The sequence below is a fragment of the Seriola aureovittata genome, chromosome 22 (assembly GCF_021018895.1).
Source record: "Seriola aureovittata isolate HTS-2021-v1 ecotype China chromosome 22, ASM2101889v1, whole genome shotgun sequence".
NCBI classification, from domain to species: domain Eukaryota; kingdom Metazoa; phylum Chordata; class Actinopteri; order Carangiformes; family Carangidae; genus Seriola; species Seriola aureovittata.
The window spans coordinates 14,402,699-14,424,892 of NC_079385.1; the positions used below are offsets into that span (position 1 = coordinate 14,402,699).

General features: G+C 43.2%; 1 protein-coding gene across 1 annotated transcript; it reads left to right on the forward strand.

Annotated features, from left to right (window-relative positions):
• Positions 1 to 787: 787 nt before the first annotated feature.
• Positions 788 to 22,167, forward strand: prrt4b (proline rich transmembrane protein 4b). The gene is made up of 4 exons (XM_056367157.1): positions 788 to 919; positions 7,787 to 8,937; positions 14,042 to 14,191; positions 19,368 to 22,167. The coding sequence occupies exons 2-4, from the start codon at positions 7,878 to 7,880 to the stop codon at positions 21,443 to 21,445; spliced, it is 3,288 nt and encodes a 1,095-aa protein (XP_056223132.1). The 5' UTR covers positions 788 to 919; positions 7,787 to 7,877; the 3' UTR covers positions 21,446 to 22,167.
• The last annotated feature ends 27 nt before the right edge of the window (positions 22,168 to 22,194 follow it).

Sequence of the window (22,194 nt, forward strand, 5' to 3'; positions counted from 1 at the left end):
TTACTTTTCTGCTCATGTGTGTTTGCCTTCACTTCTCCTTTTCCAATACTGACAGTCGACACAGGTTTCTTTCAGCCATGACTGATTTGTAACCATAATCAAGTAATTATTTGAAACCAAACCAAGTCTTTTTTTGGTGCCTACAGCTTATCACTAATGAAGTAAGCTCAGACAACAACTCTTTTTGCAGCAGTTGTAACAGTAACAGTTTTGGAAGACAGTGACAAGTGATGTTGTCCTGCTGATAGGTTTATCAGATCAAAAAATACTTAAATGTGTCATTCTGGAGGGCATTTACTAACTATGAATTGTGCTGTTTAATTTGGAGGACCTCTTGCTGCAGATTTCAACAATTACCCTGATGAGCACAATTCATTTTAATCACTAGAGAACTATGTAATAAACCAGTATTATCCTTGACATAAACTTAGCATATGAGTTGTATTAAGTCTTATTATAGCACTTGAAAACAGCTGCATTCATATTTTACAAGCTTATAGCTTGTGTATGTGTGCACATGCAGGTGTGCATGGGCTATGTATGTAATATTCATGTGTGTTTGCATAAGCCATTGTCATCTGACACCCAACTCTGTTCACCAGTGTCCACAGCACTGGGTGATCTCCGCTAATGAACAATTTGCTCAGTGAGGTGTGACCACAGGCATTGTGATGGAAGCCACATAGTGGACTACTGATGCAGTGAGCGAGAGAGATAGAGACAAATACAGAGAGAGAGAGAGAGAGCGGGAGAGAGAGAGAGGGAGGGAGAGAGAGAGAGAGAGAGGGAGGGAGACTGGAACTCAATTCCACACAGCAGACAAACCTACACAGGCTCAGAAAGACGGTCTCTCCTGCAGCACTCACACACACTCCCACCACTGGCTGTGGATTCTCCATCTTACTCCATACATCTGTAGGTAAGCAGCTCCCACGTTTTCCTAGTTGTGTATCTTTCTCTTCTGTATCTGTTTAATCAGCTGGTCTGTATCTAGATATGAGGGATGTGTGGGTCTGACTTCCATACATGCTGTTACATGCTGAGACACGCACTCTAGCTGCAGCTATAGGTAAACACACTGACACACACACACAAACATACCGTATTTCATCAAATACATGTAAGGGGGCTTGTGGCTGATGTTGGTGTATTGATATTCATTAAAACCAGGATTAAGGAGATCAGAAGGAACCATTTAGTGGTAAATCTATAAGCAAGTAAGCAATGTGTATGCCGGTGGGTGTATAAATGAGAGTGTGTGTGTCTGTCAGTGTGTAATTTGGGTACAGCTTATGTATTAATTTGAATAATATTCATGAATATCTGTCTTGGACATCCTTGTGTTTACTACAGAGGCATGTACAGAATATATGCATGTTTGTGTGTATGTGTGTGTGTTAAGGTGATAGCAAACCAGCAAATGCTCTTGCAAGCATGGATTGGATTGTTTGTGTGTGTGTGTGACTGACTGCCTATTTGCATATGAGTGCAGCACACTCCTGCAAGCGGAACAGTGGAGTCCAAAAGGTGCTCAAATCCCGGGGATTAGCAAGACGTCTTTGGCTTCAGCTGTCACCATGGCAAAGGCAGCCGGTGGAACGCCTGTGTTTGAGAGCGTCCTTTATAAATCGGCAGGTTTACTGCATTCATCAGCTCTAGGGCTAACACAAGCATTAGCCCAGCACAATTAATGTCATTCTCAAGCATGGGGGATATGTTTCATGAGTGGTCAAGGTGGGATTTTAGAGAGATGGAGTATAAGAGGCGTGAAATATGTTTGGAGAACCAAACTAATCTGTGTAAAAAAAAAAAAAAAAAGACATTTGAGTGAATCAACAAGTTTTCCCCGAAAAATGCAACTAAAGATGTTATAAACTGTGCTGGTAATGTTGTGATGGCATTTCTAAGAATCACTAGATGAAAGCCCACAGATTAGAGCAGAAAGGGATTAGTCTTGTTTGTAAATAGCATGACTCAGGATGCTGTTTGGTTGTTTAACCAACAGGACATACTGTATGTAACCTGCTGGAGTCCTGCCTGTGATGCCGCTCATTTGGACTCATGGCCAGAGGTTTGGTTTTACTTGGACATGAGAGCAGCTCTCATTGTAGTCAATATTGCCCATGGAGTATTGACTATAGGTCAAGCTGCCTCACAACTCACAAGTTAGTCATGGAAAAATTATGTCAACCAATGAATTATGGAGTTTACTTAAAAAGGGATTAATGAAACACATCTAGCACTAGATGCACAGGTAAAGAATAAAACTGACTTGCAAATAAGTGAACTTGCAATTTTCCACTTGAAGCTTTGACATTTGGGAGACTTATTCAGTTTCTGCCTTAAAGTTTGAAGAGAAGATAGATACCACTCTCATATCCCCCTGGTAAACACAAGACTACAGCCAGCAGCCGCCTAACTTAGCATGAAGACTGGAAACAGGGGGAAACATGTAGCCTGGTTCTGCCAAAAGATGACAAAATATACCAGCACCTCTAAAGCTCATGAATTAACACATTAGTTACTTGTATGTTTAATTTGTACAAAAACAAAGTGTAAAAACAACAAGTTGCAGTTTCTATTTTATGATCCAGTAACTTCCCCATGTCTTGCCATCACCACGACGTAAACAAACACACAGGGGGAGTTGGTGCAAAAGCAATATCACTGAATACAAAATATGAGCATCAACTATGAAAATAGGATACTCTAGAAATTGTTTCACTCACCAGCAAGCTGACTGATTCATTTTAAATTGCAATATTGATATGGCATGAAATATTTAATCAATGTTTATGGGGACGCTGAAAACAGTGTTCATCCATAACGGTGAAATGCACCAACCGTAAAATGAATCTGTGAACTTGAAAGAAAACAAATAAGTTCTCAAATATAGAATTATAGGGGATTCTTTTTATTATGATGATTACCACCTAGGAAGATTAATTTTATCTTGTATATCTTTGCCGAATTGCCACAATAATTTGCTATCACCATAACCACAACTACTGTAGATGATAAGATGGATAGACAGATACCTACCTGCTACACTAAGCTTTCTAACACTTTATAAAGCCCTTCCAATGCGCTGCTTTATGCAGAATAAATCCCTGCTGGATTAAAGCGGCCGGTCAGATTGAATCTGTGCTGTATTGACATCCCTGTGTAGAGTCAAAGTCAGGAGAGGACAACAGGAAAAAGCCATACGTTGACTCCTTAGATGGGAGATAGATCCCATGGTGTTAAAGGGCTGCAATCGAAAACACAGGACTAAACAGCACGTGGGAGGATGCACATGTAAATGCATGGCCACATGCAAGTGCACCAGCATATAACCATGGATTTAATGCTAGGGTAAAAACTAGTGGTTGTAAATATGCACACCCGCAGAGCAGGAAAAAAACAGTGGCCATTTGCAGGAAGGTAAATTACTCCATTATCCTGGACTGTGTCATTGATCCTCAGGCCTTTCCATGCTTATAGCGGGTTTGTTAAAATAGTAATGACATTGGCCACAGTCAATTCGTCTCCATTTGCGACTCCCCTCAGTGTAGAGCCTCTCCATTTCAATCACTCAGGAGAGACACACACCTCTCAGTCACTACGTTACTCTTTCGCCTCTCTTTTTATAGCCTACTCTTTTCTTTCCCTCTCATCTCACTTTAATTCTCAGAGACTGCATTTATGCCTTTCTCTTTTTCATTAGCTTTAGTACAGTGGCCTTATTATGTTCACACAGAGGGGCTTGTAAACATTGCCGTCAGATTAATTGGGAAGACAGAATTTTCCACAGGGTAATATGGTACAGCAGGTTGAAGACTGATTGAGAACAAGATGGCTGATGGCCCTGAGAGAAGAGATTGAGTGGGGGCTTCTCTCACACACACACACAAACACACACACAGACTAAATTGAAAGTCAGGAGTCTGTTTACAGAGTTAATAAAGGAGGCTCTGGCAACAACTAAAATGAGCATTAGGGAGACTGCCGCAGAGTTTACTCTCCTGGACTAAGAATGCCACAACTGAATGTCAATATGGGGGGATTTGTCTCTCTCTCTCTCTCTCTCTCTCCTCTCCTGCCCTTGTCTTTTGCTCTCTGCCCTTCTTTGCTGCTTTTCCTTCTGTTTCTCTATCTCTGTTCCATTGAGCACACTACAGTGGCAGGCCCCCGTCTTTGTCGGGAGCAGTGAGACAAAACGCCAGCAAAATAATAGAGGGGACTTGTAAAATTCCCCACAGACACTTTTTATAGTTCCTTTCAACTTTCTCCGCTGCCTGTCGAACCAGACAATGCCTTCAGTAACAGACATGTATTTGATGTGGTGATAAGTGGTGACAAGGAAGTTACAGGCCCAATCTGGAAAGGTAGTGGAGTGGTTTTAAATTCATTAGTGGCTACTTATCTTAAAATTTCTTTATTATGAAACTGGTTCATGCAGTTCTGGACAGAGGTACTGACAAAGTGACAGATTAGCACTGTTGTGTTTTAATGTCTGTCAGCTCACTGTTTCGTTTTTTTGGTCCACAGCTGTAATGTCTGAGTCCCTCAGGCAGCTCTAAAAAAAAAAAAAAAAAACCCACCATGACCTTGTGTGTGTAAATAAGCCACTATTTGCTAACACGTTTGCCTATCAACTTTAAAGGTTATACTACGCTTGTGTGTTTTACAGAGGTTGATTCCACTGACCGCAAGTGACCAAAAAATTACTGCAGGTTAAAAGGTTCTGTAGACGACCGCCACTGCGACTAGATGTCGCACTACACCACCAGCGTCTACAAAAAAACAAAACAAAACAAATGCTTCGTCCAGCCATCAAAACACAATCCAACCACATCCTTTTTATATACAGTCTATGGCCACAACCGTTAACCCACGCTAGCATTGTCGTGATATGCTCGACAGCTATGCTAGCAGTTAGCCAGCTAGCGATAGCAACATTTGCCAAACACATTGTTAATATGTGAGCCAACGTTAACATGCCAACAGTTGCCGGTCACTAATGAAAACAGACGTGCAACATTATAGCCATCAAGTTACTTACACATGGAAGAGAAGAAAAGCCAGTTTAGAGTCAAGCTGGAGCCCTTTAGCAGCTAGCAGGGCTCTCCATCTCGGTAACGCGAGATCAGTATCTGCTTGGCCTGGGGAAGAAATTCAGCCTTGGACTTGGACCACACGAGTGACACTGAAGAAACCGGTAAAAATCTTTAAAAACTGTATGGATGTTTTCAAGGTCCACCGGCTGACCAGATAGTCCCTATGGCCGGTCAGCCTTTGCGCTGATCTTATTGTCTGAGGCATTTTAGACGAGAACGTGTTTTTTTTAGTGGAGGAAATTCTGGAAGGCCGTTTTCACCTGAACGCAGCTTCCTGCAATGTGTCATCTCACCTGTGGGCGGTCCATAGAGGGGTGGTCCCTGTGTGTTTACAAAACTAGGGAGGGCCAACAGTTTAAATCTAAGGGACTCACATGCACTAACATGCACATGTACATGCACTGAAATGTATGCGCTGCCAGACCTTATACCAAAACAACACGTACAGATGCCGTATGTCCACTATATCTTTACATAGAAATTAGCTATTGCTACTATACTTTAAACTCTCCTTTACAGAACCTTTAACTGTATAGGGAAATACACCATAGGTAAATGTATATTTCCATAATTGAGCAACTAAATGATGATTATGATCAAATCAGAGCTGCATTAAATTTTTAACTTTCTGGAGCTGGAAGACTAAAAAACTGATATTTTTAAGAAAAGGTGCTTGCACATCTCCCATGACAAGATGAGTCAGCCATCACCAAAATAGCATCTGGTATGCTACTTGAGTCAAATCAAACAAAGTAAGAATGGAAATTCTTCTACTTGCCTCAGTGATGGGAAAGTGTGCTCTGAATTCTGCCCAAAATCCTGGTTGTGTTTAAAACATAAGGAGATATAGTACTTATAAATGTCATTCTGACTGAGGGACTGTGCAATCATACACTTACTGTAAAAACATGTAGACAGATAAAGGAAGATATACTGTGAAGTGGAGTAGGGCTTTGTACTCTACATGAGTTTCCTTTTCCCACACTAGATGATACTGAACGAATGTGATGCAGAAGTGAAATGTGAGAATGTTAGTGAAAATAAATTATACATGATCCCTGCTGTCTAAATAATTGATCAGTTATGCATCAGATCATCAAAAAGGCCATTAAGGATAAAAAAAATTATTTGCTCCAAGCTTGACAACTAATTAGAATGTTTCTATACACAATAAAATGGACTTCATTCCTCAACAAGTCACATTTCCCTTATTGGCCTTTCAGTAATCCTTCAGAAATTGCTTGCTAAATGTCTTGAAGAAGCCAGCAAAGTGTGTGTGCATCAGAGTGTGCACCTACTACAGAACAGTACAAGTGGGCGAGCAAGTACACAATTTGCGCTAACGTGCAGAGATGCAGAGATTCATCGACAGTCCTATCTCTGCACGCAAGAAATGTGACCATGTGTGGGTTGGTTGGTGCAAGCTTGAACACACAGGCATCTAAAAACAACCTCACCTCATTGGAAAATTATTTTCATGCTGTTCAGTCAAAACGCTAAAACTGGGGAGTGTGTGGGAAGTTCCATATTTGACCCCCTCCAGTAGTCTTCATATCTCAGGGTCCAACTGTGTATCCAGGATGGTTTCATCCCTCCAGGCTGGAACATAAGGGGAGATGGCAGGTCAAGTCCCTGCTCTCCTGATCAGCGAGAACAAGCCTGTGACTCTTATGGCAGCGGCTGATTGATCTCCTGTGTGCATACAAAAGAAAATGGCAAGAACGTGAAAGAGTAGAGTGAACTGGCATGGATTACGGAAAAAAGTGAGTCGTAAAAAAAACTTGTCAGAGAGAAGAACAGAAGCTGATGATGAAGAAAACGTGTGAAATATTATTCATAAAGAGAATGAGAGCATGATAGAGACTGGAGAGAACTTCACTGTGATAGTGGTTCTCTGTGAATATTGATGTTTTTTTTTTTTTTTACTCCCACACTAACAGATCTTTCTCCCTCCGCTTTAAGGAACAAATAAATCTGAGATTGAAAGAGAGCAAGGCCAAAGCTGGGGGGCAGTGGAAGGGGGAGTTAAGTACAGCTAAAGCATACAGGTTGTTGTTCTCGCAGGGGAAATTCCTTTGGTGCTCCGCTCTTTTCACTGAGGCAACAGGCTAGTGACTTTGAACCACTTGGTGCTCCACAAAAGAAAAAAAGGTCCGTCTATTCTTATGTTGGCAACTCCAGACCCTAATTCTTCCCTAACCTCCCCCAACCCAAGTCTCATGCACATTATTTCTTGACTACTCCTCGCTGAATGGCATACATATGGATGGACGCTCTTTCTCTAATTGGTCAGTCCGTGTGGCCGCCCAACCACTGCGACACAGCATGTGCGTGAGCAACAGCATGACATAAATACTGACCACCACATCTAACAGGACACCACTAATTACAGGGTGTCCATATTACTTAAGTTCTTGTTGTGATTTGTGGTGGGTGACATTTTTTTTAGCCGGCTAACTTCAGCAGTTGCTCGTATTGGGTGGCATAGTTTCTATACTTGATTTATTTTACGGTCTGGAAAACAGGTCACACTCTAAGGAGCTGGAGCTCGGCCTTCCAAAAATGTTCAGTGAAAAGAAAAATGAACAGATGCAAATTCTATCAAGTCTTCGTCAACTGAAATTCAGCTGTACAAGAGTGGATGAAAAGTGTGTCACTCAGTGTTCTGTTTTGTGCTTGTCTTTTAGGCCGTTTTGCCAGAGAGCCAGCCAAACCCGCCTCAGGGAGCAGGAGAATGGAGAACAACATGTGACCGATCCGTGCGCCTCTGTCGACAGCATGCTTCGCCTCCACCGGACCTTGGTGCTCTGCTTCTGGTGTTTTTTGCTACTTCACAGGCAGGCTGTGGCTGACGAAGAGGCCTTCTGGGGACCAACACCATCAAGAGAAACCTCACCTGAAAATAAGTCGAGATGGTTTTGGCCCCCGTCTCTGCCAAAGATCTCATCCTTTCCCTCACTGCCGTTCGGTATCCCTTTTTATGGAAGCTCGGACAGTAACAACGAGGTTGCTGCGTCGACCACAACCGCCAAGGTGCTGACAGAACCAATCAATCACTTCCAAGACTCGGGTTCAGGGGAAGGGAGCAATTCTGAGGCATCTGAACCATCCACCACTTCAACCCAGGGGCTTCTAACCAGCGTGACAAAGATAAGAACTGAATCACTTCCCACGGTGACATCAGATTCTCCACACAGCAGCATAGCGCAGACCGACAATGATACTCTTGTTTCAGACTCCCACTCTCCCACAAGCAGCTCTATCAGAAGCACTCTGTTCACCAACAGTCCCACCAGCACAAACGCTCCTGAACAAAATGCAACACATACCAGCCCACCACAGGGTACCACACAAGCAGCTGGACCCAGCATGGGTGCCACTGCACAACACCTCCCAAAGGAACACACTGATAAAGAGGTGGCTGAGGATTTTACAGGAAAGATCTCTTCGACGATAGCACCAGAAACTACAGTTCCCACTGCCTTGACATGGGCATCAGCCCAGTCCACCACAACAAACCCAGGACTGGTAGAGACCACACTGACCAGCAGACTCCCTCTGAGATCTGTTACTCCCACTACGTCCTCAGAAACCACATTTGTCCGAAAACCCCAAAGCTCAACTGTTAGTATTCCCCTCCGAACTGGAGAGGCCACAATGGCAGAAACTCAACCCACTCAGAGTGAGACTGACCCGAGTTTCTCCGAGGCCAGGTCGGGGCCCATGGAGGAACAGTGGGGGGTAATCACGACTGCCATGGGCATTGATCACAGACAAGCACTGAAATCCATAACAAGCACAGCTCCGAGCCAAAGGGTTAACTTCCCAATCGCAGGAGGTAAGCAAACTTAAACAAATCAATATTTGCTGGAATGACTCAATAGATGTGATCAATCATGTGCAGGCAGGTCTTAAGTGTTCAAAAGATGTCTGTCGAAAGGCTGCAGACAGTTCAGCGTGATCAGTGACATTTCTGACATGGTAAATAGACAAAGGTCTGTGATTAGCATAAATCCAGATCTTGTTGAAAACCTGTCAACGCTCAGTCTGGAATCAACATTAACACGACAGGACTGATGAGTTATATGTGGAAATCTAGCTTGTAGAGCACATCACTGCTCAAAGTACTTATCTTGTGGATACATATATCACAGCGAAATGGCAGCATGCAGAAATGGAAGTTGCTCCACAATGCAGTAATCAAAAGTGTTTGAACCGTCTACCACAGAATGTGACATCTTTATTGTATTTCCAAAGCGTGAATCTCTCCAACTTTGTATAGCGGAGACTAAATCATCAGAATCTGGTTTGCAATCCGTTGTGTCTGGGTGGTTAAAAAGCTTTCTTTTGAGTGATGTGCCGTTGTTTACTGGCCCCATCTACACCCTTAGCTAATTTTGCATTTCACAATCGCAAGCAGAGAATAATTCGTATCATCCCTTTAACAGCCTGTAATGAGTTTTCAAGCAGCAGTTACACTCTAGCATCGCATAAGCCATTACCTCAGAGAATGGAAGGAAAGAAGTATTTGATTGAATGCTGCTCAGTGGGGGTTTTGCTCTCCATACTGCATGAAAAGGTAAAGATGATGAGCTAAAAGCGCTACTTGTAGCCTGTACATTATGGGAGACTTTGACACGACAGCGAGGCACTACCTTCTTCTTCATGGCCCATCCCCCAACACATGGTGGCAGTCTGGTGTCTGTATGCTTAATGAGTCTTCAGAGGTAGGCCCACCTCCAACGACAGACACATTCATCATGCAGGGTCAAAGGTTGGACGGGGAAATGATGAGTCGATTATTCTCAGCCAGGCAGGTTCGGCGTCCATCTGATAAAACCATGATTTTTTGGTGGATGGTTATAGTAGAGTCTGCAATATTCACTTAGCATATGTATCACATAATGACAGTCTGCTTGTGCACATCAGTTAGCCTCTATATTTTAATGCTGCCATCCCATCAAATGTCCATTAATATCAAATATCCCAAATATGCTTTTAAAAATTTCAAATGCAAACTCCTCTCAAACCACATTGGCATGTTATTTTAAATATATATTTTGAGTTATTGCTTGACAAAAACATCTCATCTCAAGGTCCATGCAGTAGCTGTTCTAGAGCTTTCCATCATATTGCATGATCTTCCTCAGAAGGAAGCATTTTCCCACTTATCAGAGAAAAGTAGATGTTTAACCAAAGGCTTCAGAACAGCTACCAAGCTTCTGTTTCCAAGGTCAAGGACGGACCTTGACAATCAGCCTTTGGATATTTACAGGAAGCAGTGTTTGCACAATGTCAAAATGCACTTTAATAGATCTTCAGTGGAGAAAAAGGTGGAGAGTGAATGTTTTTTTTTATTTGCAGCGTTGGAATCAAACCACTCCAGATCCTGTATCTCCCTCACTGCTTTACGCTGCCTGCATCGAAACAAGTGGATTTTATGTTTTGTCTGTGGCGCCCTGTGTTTTGTCTGCACTTGTTTTCAGTTGTGCTCCGTGTGACGGCGTTCAGAAAAGATAGAGGGCTTGGCCTGGGTGTGGGGGGCGGTCTGCTGTGGCTGTGTATCAGTATTCCGAGCGCACACTCAGCGAAACCACCACCTCTCCTGTGGGACCGTCCGCTCGCCAGTCGCTCTTCATGGATGCTGAACATGCTTCTTGCCATTTAGTCTCCTCCATCCCTCCCTCCCTCCCTTTCCTGTTCCCCTCCTCGTTTTGCAATCTTTGTGCCCCTGTACAAACACAAATCCCTGTCAGTTTTTTCCATGGAAAGACATGTCGGCTGTGGGTGCTTTGAAGGGTGAAAATATCCTGACAGGGATGAAAGAAGCTCATGGTTATCAAAGACGGATGAAAACCCAAAAGAATATGGTGCTTTTAGTCTGTTTGTTGTAATATTTCACTGGAGTCTTGCAGTGTTTAAACGATTACACCTTGCCAAAGGACACAGGAGGAGACTAATAAGAAAATGAAAGCACAGACGCCTCTGCATTATCATATATTATCCCAATGTGAACATTATATCTGCGTGAACAGATAGATTCAGGGTGAATCATTTCCCTGCTGGAGGTGTTGAACATCTTCACCACACAAATGGGTGTGTTTTCATTGATCTACAAGGTGTTTGCTATGTGGCGCTGCCCTTCACGAGGCTGTCAGGTATACAAAAAAAAACCCAGCAACGCTCTGCGTCTGTGTCAAATCCTCTACTAAGGGACACTCCAACATCCGATAGCAAAGGCAATTATGAGAAGAGAGAGCGGTAAAGGGAGGGAAAAAAGGGAACTGAGGGTTGAGGCTGATGAGATGTGGAGGTTTTCTGAAGCATCTCAGATAGCCACTGCTGTAAATTTTCTTCTAAAAAGCTCCCCTTTATCCTGCCCCTTTTCCCCTCCTCCCACTTTTTCCATTACTGTCTGCTGTACTAATAGGCAGCGGCGAGGCTAAACCCTTAACACGCTCCATTAATACCTGCAAGGATATTTTGTCTCTGTGATCCGAGCTTTGTACTAAACAGCCAAATTGTGGCCATTGGCAGATTAATTGATAATGGAAATGGATTTACAGGCAATGTGTGTGACATGAATATCTGATGCCCTTGTATAGAATTTATGTGGAAAAAGGGGCTTAAATGCAAATAGAGATAAATTATGTTAATCTTCTCTCCTTTAACCAGACAGAGTCCATGACTTTTAAAAACTGGACGGATTAGGCCTGTTTGTATATAAGATCTGACTCACAGCTCTTGGGCTGTATGAACCCCAGAAAAAGACCTGACTGTTATAAATATTATCATGAAACAATCAGGATTATTCCTCGCCTTGACTTAATAGTGTAACAGAGTTAGAAAATGTCACGAAACCCTCAGTAACTATCTTAAAAATGAGCCAAATTAGCAACAATATGATGCAATTTTGTGCAAGTACATGAAGAAAAAAACTGAAGCGGAGCTAATAGTCATATCTTATTTTTATGCATCTGATTATGAGCATCGAGCTCTCTGCTGCACTTCCTGTTTTTTCTTATCACTCTAAGCTCAACATCTCGACATTTTCACCTCTGGCAGCTCTGGAAGGATAATAAAGAGTTTCTGAAACACTTAACAATGTGAATTACTACCATACCAGAATGGCCATCATTAGATCTCAGGATGAAAGACAAATTTTCATTTTGTGCACTCATGAAGAAATTGAGTCATATTGATTCACAGCCCGAGGGGAACAAGACACAAAGAAAGATTCTTCTTCAACTGCGAAACAATGGATCTACATTATAGAGAAGCATACTTAAAGATGATGAAGACAAAAGGAAATTTATGTATGTACTAATTAGGTAGACAGCGAAATGATAATTCAGCACTAATGTGGAAGGTTGAGCTGTTCATTAAATAAAATGGAGATGTTCCACTCAGCTCGTGCCCCCCTCTCTCATCTCTTTTTGCTTTCATATTGCTCCGTCAGCAGCGGCTTGTAAATGGCTGGTCATCAGTAATTTTGCTTGTGATGTGCTAAAGGGACGAGTTCCTCTGTCTGTGTGTGAGTGAGCGAGTGTCTGCACCTGTTTACTGTCCCCGTGTCTCATCTGTAGCTGATCTTGTTAGATGTTGCTATTTAATCTACCACTACAGGCACATCAGCGTGTCTGTGCTAAGTCGCTGTAGTGATCTGGCTGGGATGTGCAGCTTCTCCTTCCAAGTCACACAGGCTCAACAAACAACTGCTTAATTACAATACACTGTAAAAACAGCAGAAATCCATATAACTAAAAAAATCTGAGGTATGTGTCAATACTTTTTGAGGTTTTTCAAAGTAAAATATTTCAATGCTGTAAATTCCGCAGTATTTAAACGTTAACATAAAAAATACACAGCAGTGGTTGAATTTACTTTAAATAGCTTTGGAATTTTAGTTATGAATCTCACCTTGGAATTTGCTTATGAAGACCTGTGGCTTGACTCAGACTTTTCCCAAATACCAGCTGTGGAGTATTGCATGTGCAGGTGTGTAAATGTGCAGTATTTGTCTCTGTCACTCATTCATCTCCCCCTCCTTCGGCTGAGACAGATCCCCAGCTGTGTGGAGGTCAACGGTGCAATAAAGTGAGCAGATTTTGCTTTGGAGACGTTTCAAATTTTTACCCGAGCGTTGTGTGCATGACCTAGATTATAAGATAGTCACTTGCATTGCCTCGTAGCTGTTATGATTTTTTCTTTTTCTAACTCATTATTCCTCCCACAAGACTTACGCCTTGGTATCTTTTATTAATATTAATTCTGAAGCTATAAACTCGCACTGTACCTGGTATCCCTCGCTTTCATCACAGTCAGTTCATCAGTTTTTCCCTCAACAGGCTCTGGTGCCTCATTCATTTGTAACTGCTGCATTGTGTTGCACCGGAGAACACACAACAGCTGTGCACAGAGGCCCGACTGTGAAAACATGTTTTGTGATTGTACCAAACGGAAAAGAGAATGAAGCTGCTCTGTCATGTAGTCATTATTCCATCCTCCTCTCTGTGCTCTTTATGAAATGCTTCTCCTTGTTTACCTCTGTTTTGGAGCGCTAAGATGATTGAACAAGGGTTTGTGCTGGACACACCCATACACACACACACACACACACATCAAGATGTCAATGTAATTAGACTACAGAGGGCCAGACTACTGTGCAATGGATGACTGGCTACAACTAAGTGGATGATAGGCCGATCCATTTGACAGAACTGGGTTAAGAAATAGAGTCCTTCCATTTTCTGCAGTGTGAAGTCACAGACACGCTGTGAGCAGAGAGGTTAACAGAGAGGGTTAAACTTTCTCTTTCCAAGCTCCAGACTTGCTAATCTGCTTTTCTCAGACTACTTGGAGTTACGGTGTTGTGTGCTTTAAATTGTATTCCTGATCTCCTTTGAGATGGCTCAGAGGTTAAATTGCATGTGTCTTCCCAGAGCTGCCAGTCAAAGAGGATAAGGAGGATGAGGAGGCTGAGGAAGGTGTGGTCCCTTCAGCTGCAGATGGGGATGCCAACACCAAGAGGTTGGCAGACACTTCTGCGCCATCCGCTAAGCTGCTAACAACATCCCTGCCACAGAGCACAGGTGAGCAAACACATCCCTTAAGATGTAAACAAACACTGCAGCTTACATATATTTTAAGCATGTGTTTGCGCTGCCGTACTGTTAGGAGGAAAACTAAAAGGGCCACATGCTGTTAGTTTCATAAGCCATCCTGTAGCTGTTTCAATATCTGTTAATCTGTCAGAGGACAGGGAGAAACAATTACCCTGGATCCTTTGCCTGAAGCTACTAATTGCATCCAAAGGGAGGAGAAAACTACTCATTCAAGCTGTGATGTTGGAGAACTGAGGAGACAGGGAAACAATGCCCACCTGATAAACATTTCTCCGTACGCTCACAGATGGATAATGACAATAGCTGCTGTTAAAAAACAGAAAACACAAATAAGTATTGAGTAAGTGCTGGCTGACGACAGGAGAGTACTTTAAAATGAAGGGTTGCTGCACACAGCAGTTTCCATGAATAAAGTTTTATTATTTACTCTGTCTTGGAGTGTGTATATTAAGGCAGGGTGTCCAGAGGCTCTTATTACAAACGTGTGATTTATTACATGGCCGACACATTTGGTGATATTAACGTCAGCACTACAATGTATGTGGCATTAACTCAAAACTACAGTGCTCAAATTCAGGGTAATGAAGAAACACGTCATCTAGTGCAATGGTGTGGCTTATTTGTGTATTTGGGCAATAATACAGCACAGAGAAATAAGATATATCAGGCTTTAGCTACACAGACAATGTTAGTTTGGTCTTTTCATTGGATTTGTTAATGATAAGAAAAACACAAAATATCATCTAAACAAAATCAATAAAAAAAAGTCTCATAATCCCTCTGTAAAATAAAATATCAGTGTAACAGTAAGGCCTTACGTGTTTATTAAAAGATCCACTCCTGGCCCAGTTCACAGGAGCAGATGTAGCCCACATTACCTCGCCCAGAATAGCGGATGTTGTCAAGTGATTTTCAAAAATAGACCTGTCAAATGTGCCACTCGCTGACGATGGTGTGCTACGTGGCTCTCCAGTTGGGTGTGCCACGAGTGAGTGTGAGTGAGTGAGACAATGATGTTACTAGTCTGTGTATCTGCCAATTGAATGCGTCCACCCTAAAGCAAAAATGTGTTGTCGAAAATACCGGCTGCGCATAAACAGATTTACAATTATCATAGCAGCTCGCCTATTTGCTTTCACTGACCCACAGCAGTGCAGAAAAAACAGTACGCGTGATTTAACTGCTACACGAGCTCTCCCTAAATTGCTTCTTCTGACGGGAGCCAAAGTGAAGATGAAGGCAATCAGACGAAAACTACATGGAGCTTTCAGTGTCATGAATCAACACGCAGCCAATTAAAGATGAGTGTGTGGGGGCTGCAGTAGAACACCAGAGGAGTCCTTCACCTTTATTACCTCAGCTGGTTTACAGGTTGAGGTGCTTCAGGGGACACCTTTCAATATTTACTGGCAAAACCCAAAGAAATTAAGACATAAATATACTAACAGTCTTCCCACTGAGAACAGAATGAGACTACTCCTCTGAAGCAAACTTGGTCAAATGTGGAACTCAGACTCCAAGTCTTGTTGTCCTCAGAGGACTTTGCTTTTAATCTGTGTGTCCACTGTAGATGTGTCAGCTGTCCCTAGCCTGAGAGACTTGTTCCCACAGGAATGTGTCAGATGACCGAGCAGCATTCAGCGGAACGTAACGCTCTTGATCCATCCTTGTACTGCAGCCACCACCACATACCAAACCTTGTCCAGGCCGCTCGGCCAGCCCGGCAGCTCAGATGTGACATTTATCGACACGAGAGAGGCAACAAAACATGACACTAATTCAATACCCGTCACGTTTTCCACTCGGCCTGACTCAGAGGCGTCCTAGTCCTGCCCTGGAAAGTAAACAAACGGGCAGAGAAGTCAGTGGCATAACACTGTACAAGACCCCGCCTATTTTATCAGTGGCCCCCACGTTCAAAACGGCTGCAGCTGTGTGTTTGTTTTACACTCCAGCCACATTTCCCACACTGCTTCTGTCTGTTTTGATAGGATGACACTGTCCAGTCAAACAGTGCAGGCTTATGAGAACACAGACATATTTAAAGGCCTCATTTTAAGCTGCTAAGGTCATAACTTTCAACAAGATTAAACATAGCTCCTGTTTATTTTCTCCGACACAACGCCTGAGTATCAATGAGATGGCTTTCATGCATTTTGTACTGATGCAATATGGAGTTTGAACTAAGAAGGTGTCACATTATTATTTCAGTGTAGTGCTGCAAGTAATGATTATTGTTGTCATTGATGAATATTTATTTAGATTATTCAATTAATTTAGTCTGTAACAAGCTAAAAAAGGGTTTAAAACACTGGTCTCAAGTTCCCAGACCATTAAGATGTCTTCAACTTGTGCGGTTTGCCCGACCAGGTGTTTAAAAGTACTCAATTTATGATGATGCAAAACAAAGAAAAGTGTTAAACTGACGTGTTTGAAAATCTAGAACCAACTTCTTTTTTTTTTTTACTTCATAAATGAGTGATTTGTCATTCATCAGATCAGTTAATCAAAAATGGTTTCAGGACTATTTCAAATTTAAAAGAAAAAAACATGGGAGTTCCAGACATCCCAGGACACTGCTGTGACTCTAAATCATGTGTTGTGATTATAATACAGTCATTCCTTCCTGGCAAATTAATGTTTAGACCATTTGCTGAACTGACTTAATGGCGGCACAGCTTGTACTTTCCTGGCAGAACAAAAGAATTAATGTGAATGTGTGACAAATTTGAATGTTCTGACTGATGCTCACACATCTGTCTAACTCTCCTCCCTGCCATATTTGCTCTTCACTGTATGACCCAGTGCGATGCTGAAGGATCATTATTTAAAAAAGATGCATAAGGGAGTTATCTTGACAGCATTTCACTTTTTGTTATTAAAGATTCTTCAGGGTTTAATTAAAAAACAGCTAAAGAAAAAAGCTTCTCAAATCCCTGTTTATCCTCCTGTTCCTCCTGTTGAAGACATTATTGAGCTTCAAAAGACAGTTCAAGATGTCTGAAATAAAACTGCTGTGTCACGCTACAGTAAAAGATGCACTGGCAGCTGGCCGTGGGGTCATATTTCCCGGAGCTTGACATTTTCATAACAACCTGGGACTATGAATCAGCTCTGGGGTTAGGAGACGAATGAGGAAAAATTATAAAGCCTTCGACAACAACAGGCAGACGGCAGCAAAGTGCTGAAGCTTATGCTAAGGCACTTGTTTAAATCCTCTGCTACTCATGGGGATATGAGGCAGAAAGAGAACGTGGCTTTGTTGGGGTACTCAAGTACAGCTAGTGTCAACAGTACACAAACACATGCAAATACACAGATAGACACCCCCCCAGAAATGAGCACAGTGGAAAGACATTAACATTAACTCTAGTGAAAGGCCTTCAGGCAGTTTACATCTCAGCATCGTCACTGTTAAAAGCAGAAACACACACGCAGCCAAGGATTTCACTCTCCTGCTGGTGCTGCAGAACTACACATGTTAAACATAATGGAAGCAGCAGCTACACTGCATCTATACAATTGGAAAAAATGGCAAAGACCAGCAGAAAACATAAAACAAGGGAAAATACAGGGCAATCAAAGGGAATAGTGGCGTTTGCTTCAGAAAACTGTCCCAGTTTAAAAATAACAAACCCACCTATGGGAGTTTCCCATTTCTTTTTGAAGGCGGGTGTTGAAGGAAAATCATAAACAAAAGAGTGAATTAGGGGACCAGGACAGGGTGGGATGGGAAACACAAAAATACAACCCATAAAAGTACATTAAAAGACGTATAACAAAAATGCTAAACCACACAAATTCCACTTTTAGTTTTACTTAGGACACAAATTAGGCATCCTCAATCTATACGCAAAGCTTCTGGGTTTTGCGGTGGTGATGTCGGCACATTTCCGTTCTTAAACTGGCACATAACATCACCGCCAGATATGATGTATTCCCCAGACATCACTAGATGCATTTAAACCCCCATTTGAGTCCCAAAAAATAAGTCACTAATCTCACACCAAAATGATTGTAAAATATATTTATAAGTGTACAGTAAACTCGCCTGCTGTGTGATTTACTGTGCTGTCAGTTTATCCTGTTAATTTGCGCCTGTCTCTGTGGTCCATTATAGCACCTGGCTCTTTATGGAGGAGTGATTGCCTCTGATAAGCCTGCAGCAAAATGACTGATGAGCCTGTGTGTGTCTGCAAATGACAGAGATGCAATTACAAGCCGCTCCTGCTGCATTCGACTACCTTTTCTTTTTTTTCTTTTTTTCAAGGGTTTTTAACTTGCTATTATTACACTTAAGGTCTCAATATGTTCTTCTCTGTGGTGGAAAGATCGCTTGCATGTGATGACGGTTATGTTCTGTGGAAAAGAAAAAGCTCCGTGATGTGAAGCTTATTGATGCGGACACAGGGAGACTGAAAAATGTTTGTCTTTTTGCCCATCTGTGAGGTATTATGCTGTGTGAAGTGACTTGTGCTACGTTCCATTCGAGTCATCCCCCACTAATTGAGCAGTGTAAACATGTACACCGCAGATGAGCTTTGCAGGAGTCTCTGTAATGTTCACTGAAACACGTATACGCTTGGTTATTCCTTAATTTCCAAAGCTAAATGACTTCGAAGCAGCCATTTCCTTCACAGCGCTAACACATGTCTAACACAATCAAAATTAACTGCGCTCGCATGGAAACTCCAGATGGCTTACGTAATGCAAGAGAAACCAGCTCTGTGGTTCTGAGTGGGCTGATCTCACACACACACACACACACACACACACACACACACACACACACACACACACACACACACACACACACACACATTTCTCGCACACACACATACACACCTTCTCTTTTGGGCCCTGCTCAGTTTGAAGTTGCATTCTTACAAGCTTTTAAATAGGATTAGCAGGCTAGGAGGAAAGCACTCTTTCACCATGTTGGACATGAGCCAGTTTGTTTTCTGGTTCAGATAGTTTGAACATCGATTAAATGCTTATGTGTATTCTCATCAGTGGATGATTAGTATGCTTTTAACTGGTATAAAAGTAGTTCTTTCCCTTTTCAATTACTCCCCTTTAAAATATTAACCTACCAGCTTTTCAAAGCAAATTTGATCAAACTAACATTCTTCTTTCTTTGCAGACATTCCCACCAAAACTCCACATATTCCTCTCTACACTGAAGACTGGATGTCCAACCCGGAGGACAGCAACGCCACCTTCCTTCCAGACTGCAATAAAGAACGCTCCGGGATCTGCAACCTCTCGGACACCTGGTACTCCGCCACCACCTCGGACATCAGACCCACACAAAACACCACTGCCACAAACCAATCAGTCAACCCTTTCCTCATCCCAGCTCCACCCATGTTGGTTCCCCTGTACACCGACTGGAACAGTGCCATGGCAGCTTGGGGCCTGGCCTGGGAGGCACATGTTTATGGCGCTGGTTGTGTCTTTGCGATGCTAACGCTAGCCTCAGCGCTCAATCTGCTCTGCTTGCCACTGCGATGCCCATCAGGATGTGGCTACTTCGCTCTGGTCAGCCTGTTCCTCCTAGCTGCCGGTTGTACCAGATCTTTCTCACTCCTGTACGACGCCTACGGCCACCAGGATCGCTTACCCTCCACCGAGGCCTCACTGATGCTCTATGAGGCCCCGTTTCCCTGCCTGACTGCAGCTTTCGGCCTGGTTTTCCTTCTCCTCTCTATGCGCTCAAGAATGCAGCTCTCCTACTCAGCCTTCCAGAGACCCTGTTTTCTGGCCTGCCTGGTCGTCCTGCACTTTGCTGCTGCATTTGGTCCAGTGGCATTACTGAAGTTCTACCAGCAAAAGCCTCCCCTTTGCCTATTTCTTTCACTCATCTCCCGTGGGGCCTTCGTAGCACTGGCCACATTTCTGTCTACTGCCTATTTTGTGTTCTACATCTACGTGCGGGCAGACTCAAAGCACATCTACCACCTGAACAACACTTCTCCCACACCTGCTGAGCGCTACAACCGCTGTCCCTTTGCTGAGAGCCGCGACTGGGACCGTGCAGCTGTAACCGTTTGTCTTTCAGCATTGTTTTCTCTAGCATGTGCAGGACTGCAGTTATATGCAATGCTCAATGCTATGGGCGTTGCAGGTGGAGAGGAGGTGTTCCACCCCTGGCCCTGGTGGGCTTTTCAGTTTAGCTGCAGACTCTGTGAGCTTGGAGTTTGTCTCACCTTAGCCTTGGTGGTTGCACAACCAGTCTACTGTTCTGACCACCTTCCAGCTGCAGGAAGTTGCTGGACTGAACTGTTGGCGTCCAAATCGCCCATTCTGCCCGGGAGCTACCAGTGGGCCTTGAGCCAGCAGGAGAAACTCGCCATTGTTGACACAGTTGGGCTTGGAGAGACTGAGAGCCTTCCTCTTTACACTCTGATGGATGAGAGGCTTGGTAGTAGTCTGAACGGCCTGGACCTCCTCTACCACAGCAACCGGGCCTTAGCATACCGAGACCTGGACCCTGATATTGACTTACAGGGGTCAGAAAAAGCAGAGGATGGAGGAGGCAGAGAGCCATCAGGTGCATCCTCATTTACCAGTGACTCCACTACAGATCTGCGGCCACCTTCGCCCATCAACCTGCGTCGCAGCATAGACGAGGCGCTCTTCAGTGAGGCCCTCTTTCCCATGAGCCTCTTCAGCCCTGCAAGGCCTCTTCATTGCAGTGACTTATCCATAAACAACCACTGTGCACTTCCAAGCAACGGCCTCTGTGATCCTCTCTCGGCTGACCCCGGTCTTTATCGGACTTCTTCCTGCGTGGAGATGGTCTGTCAACCCCAGCCCCCTACTACCCAACCTCAAGGAGAAACTGTTGTAGGCGCTCCACCATCTCCCTCCTTGTCCTCCACCTCCAGCTGTTCATCTCCTGAACGCTGGAGGGACAGCTCTTCCTCCTGTTCCCTCTACAGAGCCTCTCTCGGGGGTTCCTCGCTGGTCCTCTGCCCGAGCCCAGAGAGACATGCTCAGCAGCTTCTCCAGCAAGGGGGCACGGGCAATGTGGCGTCCTCTGGCCACCAGGCCCATGCTGACCCACAGAGGCACTATCATACACTGGGCGCGGCCTCACAGGAGAGCCTGGACCTGGACATGTCATCTGAGGCGGACCGGTCAGTGCAGGAGGAGTTCATCAGTGTTTGCAGACAAATCGATGCTTTGAGCATCTGCAGTGAGACTATTGATTTATAAAAGGACAGTATGGTCAAACAAGGGTTACATTGAGGACTTGAGAAGGATGTCTGCTTTGTGCAGCAAGTCGTCTGTCATGGTTTTTTGCAGCCTATTTGGTAGTGCATGGTAGCTTTTCCGTACAGCATTAAAGACCCTTAGCTGCCAAGATTATGTTTTTGGAGGTTGATAAGCTTTCTTATGTGGTCATTAGTGAATGTCTATGAAGTGCCAAGAATGTCAAAAGCCAAAAGGTGATTTGTAACTTTTACATGTTTGATAAAGGCAGGTGACGTTTGCTACAGTCAAAAGAATTGTAACATTTTACTGAGTGGAGATAACAGGATTTTATTTGTACAATGTTTTTAAAGCATTCCAACATTCCAATAGATAGTACTGTGACTGAGTTAAGCACTTATTAAATACTACTGAAGTAATACGTTTTCAAATTGAGCGAATATCATTGTAATTAAATCTCATGTTGAATAAATGGGATTAAAATCTAGTTTGACAAACTATAAACTCTTCATACCAATATGCTATGTCTTACTTGGAGTTATGGTGCAGCAGCAGCGCCCTCTACTGTTAAAACACACTATGTTACCTTTTCCCTCCACATTTATCACCAACAGACTGTGCTTCAACATATACTGACAGCATCCTCTGTGACCAGCTTACTAATTTATTTATGTTCAAACATAACTTTGCTTAACACATTGTTTAATAAAGTTTGTTTTATAACATTTGGCTCATTTTACTCAAACTTTTTC

Excerpts from the sequence above, each read along its gene's own strand:
- prrt4b (XM_056367157.1), top strand. The coding sequence starts at position 7,878 with ATGCTTCGCCTCCACCGGACCTTGGTGCTCTGCTTCTGGTGTTTTTTG. Across the intron at positions 8,938-14,041 it reads TAACTTCCCAATCGCAGGAG|AGCTGCCAGTCAAAGAGGAT; the intron begins GTAAGCAAACTT and ends GTGTCTTCCCAG. Across the intron at positions 14,192-19,367 it reads ATCCCTGCCACAGAGCACAG|ACATTCCCACCAAAACTCCA; the intron begins GTGAGCAAACAC and ends CTTTCTTTGCAG.